Genomic DNA, 12,666 nt, shown 5'->3' on the forward strand with positions numbered 1-12,666 from the left:
ATCATTATTTCTTTCCTTTCTATCCTTCTTCCCTTTTCTTCTTTCCTTACCTTCTGTCCTTCCTTCTTTTCTGTTCTTCCATCACTCTGTTCTTCCCTCCATTCCTTTCTTTGTTTATTTCTTCCTTTCTGTTCTTCCTTCCTTTCTCTCTTTGCGTTCTATCCTTCCTTCCTGTTCTTTTCTTACTTTCGGTCCTTCTTTCCTTTCAGTGTTTTCTTTCATCCATCACTGTTCTTCCCTCCTCCTTTCCTTCTGGCACTGCGCGGTGACGTCCACCAGGGCGCACTGTTCCCTCCGACGCTGTCGTTACTGCGCATGCGCGGTCGTGTCACCCACAGCTTTGCAGCGCGTCACTTCCGGCTGCGTCGGCACAGGTGATCCAGTCAGCTCGGGAAACAGAAACCGTGGAGTCGTGACGGCGGTGACGGGATGGCCTGACGGAGCCACACACCGCCGGACCAGGAGGTGAGCCCGAGCCGCTCTCTATCCCGCCACCGGTTCTTCCCGTGCGGCGGAGCCGAGCCTCCGGGCCCCGGTGTGTTTGTTATTTAGCATTAGCTCGTTAGCTCGTCCATTCATAGCCGCTGTTCTGGTGAGCAGCGTTTTAATTTAACAACGAGTCACTGAATGTCACATAATCTGTGTTTACAAGTATTTTCAGGCCACACCTTGACACACTTGGTACCGGTGTCAGGAGGGCTAAACTAAACTAACGTGGTTAATTCAGCACACCGTCAGGGAGCTGCACTAACTACCAGCTAACAAGTTACGTTTTCCACATCCAGTCATCGATCACCGTCATAGTTTCATTTCTACTATCGGATGTCTTCAGGTTCAGATTTGATTTCAGTCGTAAGAGTTTTTACTTTTAACAAATTCCTGTCCTCGTAGTCCTCCATAGTGCAGATTTAAAACCCCACATTGCTGTCTGACAGTTATTAGAAGCGGAAAAACCATAAAAACAGCGTCGCTGCCTTCAGAATCATCACTGTGACATTCCAGGCAGACCCCCTCCATAGTGCAAACAAAACTCAACAGAACCCAGTGCTACGGCGGCCCAGGAGGGTCATCGCAACTGCAAAAGCCAGAAGTCGAACGAAAAGCATCAGAAGAACAGAGTTTAAAACGCATATCGACATTAATCGCAATCATGTTATGCGAAAAGTTGGTGAAATACATACGTATAAACCGATGAATAAATACACGCAACTTCATTGGTCGCCTCGTTGGCGAAGGCAAACGGCCACAACCTGACAACAACAGCCAGTCGTCCACTGCTCAGAAAATCCACTTGACTTGTGACGGTTTTCACTTGAAACGCTGTCGTGTTGCGTTTTGTGTTGTCGTTGGTGTGTTTGTAAAGAGCAAACAAGGGACGGAGACGCCATGGCCTGTGCACGAGTGCCACTGGACGAGCAGCAGGTGACGGAGGCGGGGCCTCGGGGAAAGGAGCGCACACTGCCCGCGCTGGTGAGTCCTTCCACGCCGCGCTGGCGTCAAACATTTCACGGTTTGTGGCGCGGCAGCTCCGTGAAGCCTGTTGGTTCCTCCATCAGCACCCGGACAGGGCGGAGCAGCGCTGTTTCGTGCCTTACAAGCCCCCGCCGGAGGACGCTGCCCCCGCTGAGGTGGAGGAGTTCCTGGAGCACGCCAAATTCATCACGGAGGACCTGGAGTGGCTGCTCGCGCTGCCTCATGACAAGTTCTGGTGTCAGGTACGGGAACGCGGCAGCATCTTTGTCTCACGTGCCACCAACGGAGGTTATTTATCTCCAACATGGGCGACATGCAGATCCCCTTTTTCATTGCAACATTTTCTGGTGAAAACCATAAAAACCTTTGTTGGGTCAGAGAACCGATGTCGTGTAAACGGACAGAACGCTACGGAAGTCTTGTGTTTTTACTTGAAACTGTCACGTTCCCCTGAGGTTCTAACCTCTGATCTAATGTCAAATATCTGAAGGTTTGAATGTAAATCAAAGTAACAGAGGAACTAAAGGGAAACGGCTGCAGGAGAATAAAGAACCAATCAGAGTGAGAACAGGCTGCACTAAAACTGGACTTTACTGTGTTGGTTCTACAACATCCAGAACATTCCTAGTTGGGATCTGGGTTCTAGATGATTTCAAGTTGTTCTAGGCAGATTATTGCTTCGGTAACTTACATGATCTGCTCCTTTTTCAGTCATCCTGAGTTTCCCTGAACGCTGCGATGAGCGGGTTCCTTTAAATGTTGTCGCCGCAAGGAATTGTGGGGGAACATGAGCTGGTCTCCTTTGGTAAAGGAACCATCAGTGGTTCCTAGGCTAAAGGAGGTTCTAAAGGAAGCATCAGTGGTTCTCAGGCTAAAGAAGGTTCTAAAGGAAGCATCAGTGGTTCCTAGGCTAAAGAAGGTTCTAAAGGAAGCATCTGTGGTTCCTAGGCTAAAGGAGGTTCTAAAGGAAGCATCAGTGGTTCCTAGGCTAAAGGAGGTTCTAAAGGAAGCATCAGTGGTTCCTAGGCTAAAGGAGGTTCTAAAGGAAGCATCAGTGGTTCTCAGGCTAAAGAAGGTTCTAAAGGAAGCATCAGAGGCTCCTAGGCTGAAGGAGTTTCTAAAGGAAGCATCAGTGGTTCCTAGGCTAAAGGAGGTTCTAAAGGAAGCATCAGTGGTTCCCAGGCTAAAGGAGGTTCTAAAGGAAGCATCAGAGGTTCCCAGGCTAAAGGAGGTTCTAAAGGAAGCTTCAGAGGTTCCCAGGCTAAAGGAGGTTCTAAAGGAAGCATCAGAGGTTCCCAGGCTAAAGGAGGTTCTAAAAGAAGCATTGAACCTCCTCTCCTGAGCTTAGTGAGAATTCCAACGCTTCTTATCATGGCCGCCACTTAAACACTTCCGGGGTGAAGGAGAAGTGGATAGGAAAGGAGACAGGGGGGACTGTTAGGACACAGGAGGGACTGTTAGGAGACAGGAGGGACTGTTAGGAGACAGGAGGGACTGTTAGGACACAGGAGGGACTGTTAGGAGACAGGAGGGACTGTTAGGAGACAGGAGGGACTGTTAGGAGACAGGAGGGACTGTTAGGACACAGGAGGGACTGTTAGGAGACAGGAGGGACTGTTAGGAGACAGGAGGGACTGTTAGGACGGTGCAGTAGTGCATGGCCTTCAGTCTTTTCCCTCCTTCGCCTCCAGGTGGTGTTTGACGAGTCGCTGCAGAGGTGCCTGGACTCGTACCTGCATCACGCCCCCCGCGGCCTGGACCTGGCCGCCGTGTCCTCCTCCCCGGCCGTGGCAGACACGCAGCGGTCCGTTCACAGGGCGGTGTTCCTGACCTTCCTCAGGATGGCCACGCATAAAGAATCCAAGGTGGGATCTGCTCTTAAAGAGGGTCTCTACCGAGTCCTATCGGGTTCACACACACACACACACACACACATTTCATTTCTGAAGCATTTTCCTCTAACATTTTAGTGCAACAATAAATGCTGTTCAGTCTTTCACAATATGCAACGATCATCAGTTTGCGATCATAAAACAAAGGTGCTAAAACGTTTCCCGACGTCTTCCAGGAGAACTTCATGACCCCGGCTGTGTTTGGAGAAATCATCTACGAGAACTTCCTGTTTGACATTCCCAAAATCCTGGACCTGTGCGTGCTGTTTGGGAAGGGCAACGGCCAGCTGCTGCACAAGATGATCGGTGAGCACTTTGGCAACGCTCCCTTGTCGGTCGCACTGGATTGAGAGTTTGTGTTTCCAGCCTCTGACGCTTGATGTCCTTCCAGAGAACGTCTTCGCCCAGCAGCCGTCCTACTACAGCGACCTGGAGGAGACCGTGCCCACCGTGCTGCACGTGAGTACCGACATTCCTTTCAGCCTTTCTTTGCTCACGTCGCGTTTTAGTTCCCTCAGGGCCCCTTTCACCGTTTCAAGGGTTAGGGTTTTAGAAAACACTCGAATCCATAACGGGTGAAAATGACACTTTCTGGAAACACTCAGTCCTGGGGAGACGGCGGGCGCACTGCTCATGGTCCTGGTCCTGGTCACCGCGGCTGCAGTAACTCGTCGTTCTGCACATGCTCAGTAGAGCCCATCAGAACAAAGTTTCCTCCGTGGTGTCATGACTCCCAGTCCATATTCTCCTTGGACTTGGTAGTTTTATTTTGACAGTCACTGTAATAACAATCCAACTTGGTGGTTTTATTTTGACAGTCACCGTAATAACAGTCCAACTTGGTGGTTTTATTTTGACAGTCACCGTAATAACAGTCCAACTTGGTGGTTTTATTTTGACAGTCACCGTAATAACAGTCCAACTTGGTGGTTTTATTTTGACAGTCACCGTAATAACAGTCCAACTTGGTGGTTTTATTTTGACAGTCACCGTAATAACAATCCAACTTGGTAGTTTTATTTTGACATTCACTGTAATAACAATCCAACTTGGTGGTTTTATTTTGACAGTCACCATAATAACAATCCAACTTGGTGGTTTTATTTTGACAGTCCCCGTAAAAACAATCCAACTTGGTAGTTTTATTTTGACAGTCACCGTTATAGCAATCCAACTTGGTAGTTTTATTTTGACAGTCACTGTAATAACAATCCAACTTGGTAGTTTTATTTTGACAGTCACCGTTATAGCAATCCAACTTGGTAGTTTTATTTTGACAGTCACTGTAATAACAATCCAACTTGGTGGTTTTATTTTGACAGTTGCCATAATAACAATCCAACTTGGTAGTTTTATTTTGACAGTCACCGTAATAACAATCTAACTTGGTGGTTTTATTTTGACAGTCACCGTAATAACAATCCACCTTGGTGGTCTGTCCACTAGAATGTGAGTGTTTTATTTTGTTTCTCAGGTTTTCGACTCGATCCTGGAGAAGTGTGGTCTTCAGTGTGAAGGAGCTGCTGCCATGGAGCCTCTGAAGCTGAACGCACACAAACAACCCACTGCCATGACCATGAGTCAGCAGGTCAGTCTGCAGCTTCAATCCCCTCAACCAGCAGCCAATCGTCTGTCTGATCGTTTAACGTCACACCTCAGGGAGACGAAAAAACTTCATGATGGAGGCGGAGCTTAGAAATTAAACCAAACACTTCCATTAGGTGCAGACTGAGGTTGAATACTCACACATTTGGTGTATTGATCTATGCCAGATAACTAACAAGATATTTTAGATAAGAGTATTTTAAAATACTTAAATTGGTTAATTATCTGGCCGGAGTCACACGACAACACAAGTTTTTGGAAACGGCTCCCATTGTCTGCCGTGTGGTTTTATTACTAAAACAAACAATAGCACCCTCTCATGGCCCAACGTGAAAACTACATCGTTTTCAGTGTTTCCGTGTAAACGGACATCATTTTCAGAACTTTGGATTATCAGCACTCAGTTTATTATCCAGTATCAGGGACTGTATGGAGGTACATTCGTGTTTTTCTTTAGTTTTTTGAGGGTTGAAGGAGAAGACCAAGCTGTTGAGAACAATGTGAAACATTCAGCGTTGTGGTTTGGTACTGGTAACTGCAGGCCGGTGCTTGTTGTGTTTCTGTGTCGTAGGAGTTTGTAGATATTATTTTGTACCTGTGTGACTCCACCACCACCATCCATGCCTTCCTGGACATCTTCCCTGTAGCCTGCAGCAGCTTCCAGTCCCACGGCTTCCTGAGCAGGTACGATCGCGTCCCTCATTACCACAGCTCCTCTGATTGTTGGTCCTCATCACTGGTTTGTCGTCGGCCTAAAAAAAATCTTGTCTAAATACTAAATAATCTAAAAAAGATGTGATTCAGAGTTTGAATTTGAACATTCAGGCTTGTGTTGTTAGAATTGTATGAAAGGTCACATTTTAAAGGTTTGAGCTACGATAACATCAGTTATGATTATTTTACTTGTGTGGAAGCGAATGCACTGGAGGTGCGACGAGTCCTCATCCAAGATGGCGGCCACACTGAAAGCTCTCAGAATGCATCGAGTTACAGTCCTGCTCACGATTATTGAATTGGACCGTTTTAAAATGATCAGCAAAGAGTTCTAATCTCAATCTGATTGAAAATCTTTGGTTTTGAGCTGAAAGCTGCAAAAAAAAAGAGAGAGAGCTTGAACGAAGGAAGACAAACGGATGAATACCAAAGAGGGGCGCCATGAATGAAGTTTTTTTTTTGTTTTCTTATTTAAAATATGTAGGTTAAATAAACTATCGATATACATTTGGTACATTCCCTTTTATGTCTGAAGACATCGTACAGATTATATAAAAACTGGTGTCGGTGATGGTGATGGTGAGCAGCACTGTGGTGGTTTAACTGTGTGTTTGCCACAAAGTCTGGAAACATCTCCGTGTTAAAAAATAAGTAAAAACACTGATAGTCCTCTTCCTAAACACACGACCTGTCTCCCGCAGACTGACCTCGTTTTATGAGACCGCGGTGCCTGACCTGGAGAAGGCTGTTGGAAAGAGGAACTTTGACGACAAGAGGTGAAACAAGCTGGTGATTGAGACGTGTGGTTTGGCTGAATCTCCCGATAACGAGCAGAGCTCCGAACTCTCCTCCAGTCTGCAGCAGGACTTGTGGAAGAGACTGTCCCACTCCTGCCGAAAGATGGTGGAGACGTCTCACCTGCTGCTGCACCACGCCTGCCTGCAGCCCATCCTGGAGGGGTGAGACGCTTCCGGCCGCCGCCGCCGCCGGCTGCTCGCCGTCGCCGCCGCCAGCAGCTCGTCGCCTCGCCACTTCATCCGTCTGCTTTGTCCCCCCGCAGGAGAGAAAACACTCAGACCTTCGCAGAGGAGCTCCTCCAGTATTTCACCTCTTTTCTACCTGAGAAAAGGTGAGATTTAAATTGGGTTCACTGGAAGTTCACAGTTTTTCCTATCGAACGTTGCGCCACATTTTTTGCGTTTACGCGGCAGCTCTCCAGAAATGATGTAGGTGTAGCATGTCGGTGCCACACGTTGGCGCTGTTGTTGTTTTTTTATAACAGAAACACACGCAAGCGTTCAGAAAACAATCTGCTATTAACATTAACATTAACAGGGACATTGGGGTCGGGTTCAGGACGGCCGTTTAAATCCTATTTGATATTCAAATTGGTGATTTTTGTCAAACGTCTCAAGTCTGTTGAAGAAACTGACGTATCTGAATTTTATCGCTTCCATCAGGGATACGGTTGGATTAGTGTCGCTATCGACAGGAAACGAATCGTGTCCTATACTAATAATTAGTAAACTGATCAGCGATTGGCTGAGGGTGACCGGTTTGGACCAATCAGAATGCCCAGTCAGACGTCCTGCACACGGCTTGTTGGATCAGACTGATGTTGGAATATAAAACATTTTTAAAAAATCAGGATTTGGAACTGAAGCTATACAGCTCAAATGTTGCTGTTAAATCGTTAATTTATGCTCTTATTATATTTAATATCTCGTCACTGTAGGTTTGTAACTTTAAATCAGAAACAGTTGAACAAAGACATTCATTGTAAATGTGGATTTTGAAACAGATTTGCTGACTCAGCTTCAGCTTCAGGAGGCCTGAAGCCTCAGAGACCCAAGAACTTTCAGCTGATAGAATTTGTTCACGTTGTGGAAGAATAGAAGAGACATTGTTTGTTTCTCAAGAACCGAAGCTCAGATTTCCACAAATACTCGTTTTCTATAGACACAGTCCCTGAAAACAGGAGGAGCCTGGTGTCAAACTACACCTGATTTTCTGACTCCGTTTTTCTTCTTTTCAGGTTCTTGTGTGACTATGACGAGCAGTTCCCCATCGCAGAGGACATCGGCCTCCTGCAGCAGGCCCTCCCCGTCATGTATCCTTTAGTTCTTATCTGGAGCAGTAAAAGTAGAGAAGCAAAGGTCAAATAAATCCTTTTACTCCATTATGTCACCACGAGCAGTTAATCAGAATCACAAGTACTTTATTGATCCCTGGGGGAATCCTTTAGGGTTAGTAGATCAATCATCTGTTGCTCATCAATTGTAATATATATCTTGTATTTTTATGTTAATCAATCCCAAAGTCATTCAGATCTGGTGATTCAGCTCAAACCAGACTGGACTTGTTGGCCTCGGGTGTCTGCGGCTTTACTTTTCCTGATCGGTTCCCTTAGAGACGAGACCAGGACCTCCTACTTACTGCAGGGGGTGGAAAGTGCCTGGGACGGCTCAGGGCGGCGGCGGCCAGAGAGCCGGATAGCAGAGCAAACTCCCTGGTTCCTTTCAGGCGGCGCGGAGGGCGGCGCCAGGCCCGAGCTGGCTTCAGGAGGGAGTCCGGGGGGAGCCGAGGCCATGCTGGATGTTCCACAGAAGGGAAACAATGTGAGCTGAATGAGTGACGCTTGAACTGGCGACACGTCTGTTGGGGGGGTTAAATACTGACGGTGGTGCTTTCAGGGGGCGGCGTGCTCGGTGAGCGGGGCGGAGCTGGAGTCCCTCCTGTCCTGCATCAGAGACCTGCTGCCTGACCTGGGGGAAGGCTTCCTGCTGGCCTGCCTGCATGAGTACAACTACAACTCTGAGCTGGTCATCAACAACATCCTGGAGGACCGCCTGGCGCCCGGGCTGGACACACTGGACCGGGCCATGCCCAGGTGACCACACACACACACACACACACACACACACACACACACACACACACACTGCTACTGCCATTCAGTCTCCGACAGAATACTGGGGGTGCAGTCCTCCTGTGTCCTCCTGTCTCCTAACAGTCCCTCCTATCTCCTTTCCTATCCACTTCTCCTTCACCCCGGAAGTGTTTAAGTGGCAGCCATGATAAGGAGCGTTGGAATTCTCACTAAACTCAGGACAGGAGGCTCAATGCTTCCTTTAGAACCTCCTTTAGCCTAGGAACCACTGATGCTTCCTTTAGAACCTCCTTTAGCCTAGGAACCACTGATGCTTCCTTTAGAAACTCCTTTAGCTTAGGAACCACTGATGCTTCCTTTAGAACCTCCTTTAGCCTAGGAACCACTGATGCTTCCTTTAGAACCTCCTTTAGCCTAGGAACCACTGATGCTTCCTTTAGAACCTCCTTTAGCCTAGGAACCACTGATGCTTCCTTTAGAACCTCCTTTAGCCTAGGAACCACTGATGCTTCCTTTAGAACCTCCTTTAGCCTAGGAACCACTGATGCTTCCTTTAGAACCTCCTTTAGCCTAGGAACCACTGATGCTTCCTTTAGAACCTCCTTTAGCCTAGGAACCACTGATGCTTCCTTTAGAACCTCCTTTAGCCTAGGAACCACTGATGCTTCTTTTAGAACCTCCTTTAGCCTGGGAACCACTGATGCTTCCTTTAGAACCTCCTTTAGCCTAGGAACCACTGATGCTTCCTTTAGAACCTCCTTTAGCCTAGGAACCACTGATGCGACAACATTTAAAGGGACTAAACTCAGGATGACTGAAAAAGGAGCAGATCATGTAAGTTACCAAAGCAATAATCTGCCTAGAACAACTTGAAATCATCTAGAACCCAGATCCCAACTAGGGATGTTCTTGATGTTGTAGAACCAACACAGTAAAGTCCAGTGCAGCCTATTGTCACTGTGATTGGTTCTTTATTCACCTTTCCTTAACCCAGTGAGGTCACCCACGGGGTTAAGGTAAAGGAGATAGGAGGGACTATTCAGACGCACCCAGGACGTCTCCCAGTCGTAGAACCTTTACAAACGTTTGCCAGACAAAAGGGCCAACAAACACAATGCAACAGCAAAAAGTGTCCCTCGTCATCAGGGACGTCGAGAGCGGTGAGAAACGATGTAGATAGACAGAACCAGCAGGTGGCGGTGGTGCAACTTTATGGAAGGAAACTGCCGTTAAACACAGAAGAAGAAGAACATGAAACTTTTCTGAAACGAAAATGCAAAAACGTTGTTTTCACTTCACCGTCGTGGAACCGGGACTCCAGTTTTGCTTTTTTTTTTGCAGTCGCAGAGTTTTGTAATTAGATCTTTTTCAAGAGTTTTCACACTTTTCCTGGATTTCCGTTCACAGGCCGGTGAAGGAGGAACTTCCTTCAGTTCTGGACAGCAGGTCCAACGTGTTCGACGACGACGAGTTCGACGTCTTCCGCCGGGACCAGGTGGACATGTCCCGCATCTGGAAGGGCAGGAGGTAAACGCAGCATGTTTAGAATGAACCGGCCGTCCGGCGGAGGCTTCATGTTGGCGTGTCGGACTCCCACAGGAAAGGCGAGGACGCCCGAGAGATGCTGAACGACAAGCAGCACGTGGAGGAGCAGAGGGCTCGGTACCAGGCCTACCAGACGGTGGTGGACGAGGTCGTCATCCAGCCCGGCGAGTCCGCCGACGCGTACGGCTCGGACGACTACGAAGACGAGTACGACGACACCTACGACATGAACCAAGTGGGAGCCAACGACCTGGACGGAGACTCTCTGCTCAATCGAAGGTACGCCGCCGCCGCCGCCGCCGCCATCAGGGGAAGTTCCTAATAAAAACCTCAGGGAGACAGAAAACACAGGAAATCAGACAGAGCGATTTGAAAAAGTTTAAGATAATTGTATTACGTTATTCTTGTAGTCTGACTAACAATGGAGTCAGAGAGCGCCTCCTAGAGGCTGAATTGTTTTGAAACCCACCAAAAGCAGCACAGAGGTTCTAAAAGTGCTGACACAGAACAACGGCCACGCCCTCGGGACACGACGAGTAACGTTCTGAACTCTCCCCGCAGACCTTTCACCATCCCTCAGGTGCTGAGGAAAGGAAACAGAGCAGAGGTGGAGGAGGACGATGATGAAGAGGAGGAAGAACCCATACAGGTACTGAAGGGAGTCCATTCATATTGAAGAACTTTAGCTGCCGTGTGTGACGGCGTTGGTCTGGAGGATTTATTAAAGACCAGAGGGACTCGGCAGACATGACCTGAAAACACAAATCCTCTTCTACCATCGAGTTTTTAATCCTTCTGGACTAATCGTCAAACACAAAATGATCATTTGTTGTTTTTTTTGTTTTGTTTTTTCAGAGCAACGTTAACAGAGACCAGTTTGTCCAGGACCCGGCTATGCTGAGGGAGAGAGCTGAAGCCCGGAGAGCTGCCATGCAGCAGAGGAAGGGGTGAGAGAGGGAGGGAGGGAGGGAGGGAGGGAGGGAGGGAGGGAGGGAGCTGAAGCCAGGAGAGCTGCCATGCAGCAGAGGGAGGGAGGGGGAGAGGGGCGAGGGAGGGACGGAGGGAGAGAGCTGAAGCCCGGAGAGCTGCCATGCAGCAGAGGAAGGGGTGAGAGAGGGAGGGAGGGAGCTGAAGCCCGGTGACCAGTTTGATTAGAAAAGCAGTTGAGAAAACATTCCCTCTGCTCACCTCACGGCGCCGGTTTCTCCCCTCAGCTTCCGGCCGGAGCGCCAGTCCAACGTGGCGGGCCGACCCAAAGGCCAGGGCCAGACGACGGAGACGTTCCTGGACCGGCGCAAGAAGGAGGCCAACAAGAGCCGCGTGGGGAACCACAACCGGCGCGGCATGGCGGACAGCAAGAGGAACAAAGGCATGATCCCCTCCTGACCGGTGAGCCATGCAGGAAGAAGAACTCTCCTCCGCCATGACGGAGGTTTTCAGCTGCTTGCCGGAAGGTGGAGTTAGTTTACAGAGTTTAGACTTCTTGTTTTAGGGTTGGACGGTTTGGATCGAGAGATTTCCTTCAACAGCTCGTCAACAACCAAAGTTCAGCGCGTGACTGCGGAGAGAAAAAGAGTTTTTATTTTTTCAAAGATTAAACTCCAGACTGACGTCGTCATTGGTAACCGGGAGCGACGTGGAGCTGAAGAACAACTGGTGACGGCGGCGGCGGCGGCGCTCTGCTCTGCTCTGCTGGCGTCTTACCGCTCTAAAGCACGCGGTCCGGCCGCCAGAAACAAAACACGTCTCCATGACGAAATCTGCTCACACATTCGGTCGTCATGATGTCCTGATTGTCCTGATCGCCACCATCGTCCTGATCATCATGACGTCACGGCGTCCTGATCGTCATGATGTCACGGCGTCCTGATCGTCCCCTGAAGCTCAGACGCACCGCCACCCCCCAACATGCACACTGATTGTTTTCTATGAAGAGATCAGGTCTCATCGGAGCGTTTCGTAACAACAAAAGTTTTGAAAGCGACGATGTAAACAAAAGAAACGACATAAAAACTATGTTTTTAACTCCCATCGTGTTCGAGTCGTCTCTGACTGTAGAGTCATTTGGAGCTCGTTATTTATTTTATTTTATTTTAAGGATCCCCAATAGTCTGCCAATGCAGAGACTATTCTTCCCGGGGTCCATCCACAGACAAAAAAACATTTCCACGATTAAAATAAAAAACCTTCAACAACAATTAGTACTTCAACAAAGCTCATACAGTAACGACAACAAAACAAACAAGCAGGGCTCCCCTAATTCAACTTTATTCCTCCATTGATCACAGATAGTTTTGAAAACCACATGAGCTCATTGAGCTGATTTCAGGAGGCAGCATGTTCCAGTGTGAGATGGCTCGATGTATAAAAGTATTTTTAAGAGCATTAGTTCTTGGTAAAGGCAAATAAAACGTATCCGAGGCTTGTGGTGTGATGAAGCCATGTCTGCTACAGGAGGGTTGTAGTTTAGTGAAAAGGCTGAAGGGTCTGTGGTCCAGGTTTGATGCAGACGACACAGAATGACTCAGAACTCCTCTGTCCTCCACT

General features: G+C 48.2%; 1 protein-coding gene across 1 annotated transcript; it reads left to right on the forward strand.

Moving 5' to 3' along the window:
- Nucleotides 1-352: 352 nt before the first annotated feature.
- ascc2 (activating signal cointegrator 1 complex subunit 2) lies at nucleotides 353-12,148 on the forward strand. The gene is made up of 20 exons (XM_080468229.1): nucleotides 353-465; nucleotides 1,364-1,470; nucleotides 1,557-1,715; nucleotides 3,165-3,338; nucleotides 3,542-3,671; nucleotides 3,757-3,824; nucleotides 4,840-4,953; nucleotides 5,542-5,654; nucleotides 6,386-6,460; nucleotides 6,539-6,643; nucleotides 6,745-6,813; nucleotides 7,720-7,794; nucleotides 8,095-8,302; nucleotides 8,378-8,574; nucleotides 9,982-10,101; nucleotides 10,174-10,398; nucleotides 10,681-10,768; nucleotides 10,975-11,066; nucleotides 11,334-11,508; nucleotides 11,612-12,148. The coding sequence occupies exons 2-19, from the start codon at nucleotides 1,387-1,389 to the stop codon at nucleotides 11,503-11,505; spliced, it is 2,268 nt and encodes a 755-aa protein (XP_080324355.1). The 5' UTR covers nucleotides 353-465; nucleotides 1,364-1,386; the 3' UTR covers nucleotides 11,506-11,508; nucleotides 11,612-12,148.
- Nucleotides 12,149-12,666: the final 518 nt, after the last annotated feature.

The sequence above is a fragment of the Lipophrys pholis genome (genome assembly GCF_963383615.2).
Source record: "Lipophrys pholis genome assembly, chromosome: 7".
Lineage (NCBI taxonomy): Eukaryota > Metazoa > Chordata > Actinopteri > Blenniiformes > Blenniidae > Lipophrys > Lipophrys pholis.

Excerpts from the sequence above, each read along its gene's own strand:
- ascc2 (XM_080468229.1), top strand. The coding sequence starts at position 1,387 with ATGGCCTGTGCACGAGTGCCACTGGACGAGCAGCAGGTGACGGAGGCG. Across the intron at positions 1,716-3,164 it reads ATGACAAGTTCTGGTGTCAG|GTGGTGTTTGACGAGTCGCT; the intron begins GTACGGGAACGC and ends CTTCGCCTCCAG. Across the intron at positions 10,102-10,173 it reads CGCATCTGGAAGGGCAGGAG|GAAAGGCGAGGACGCCCGAG; the intron begins GTAAACGCAGCA and ends GGACTCCCACAG.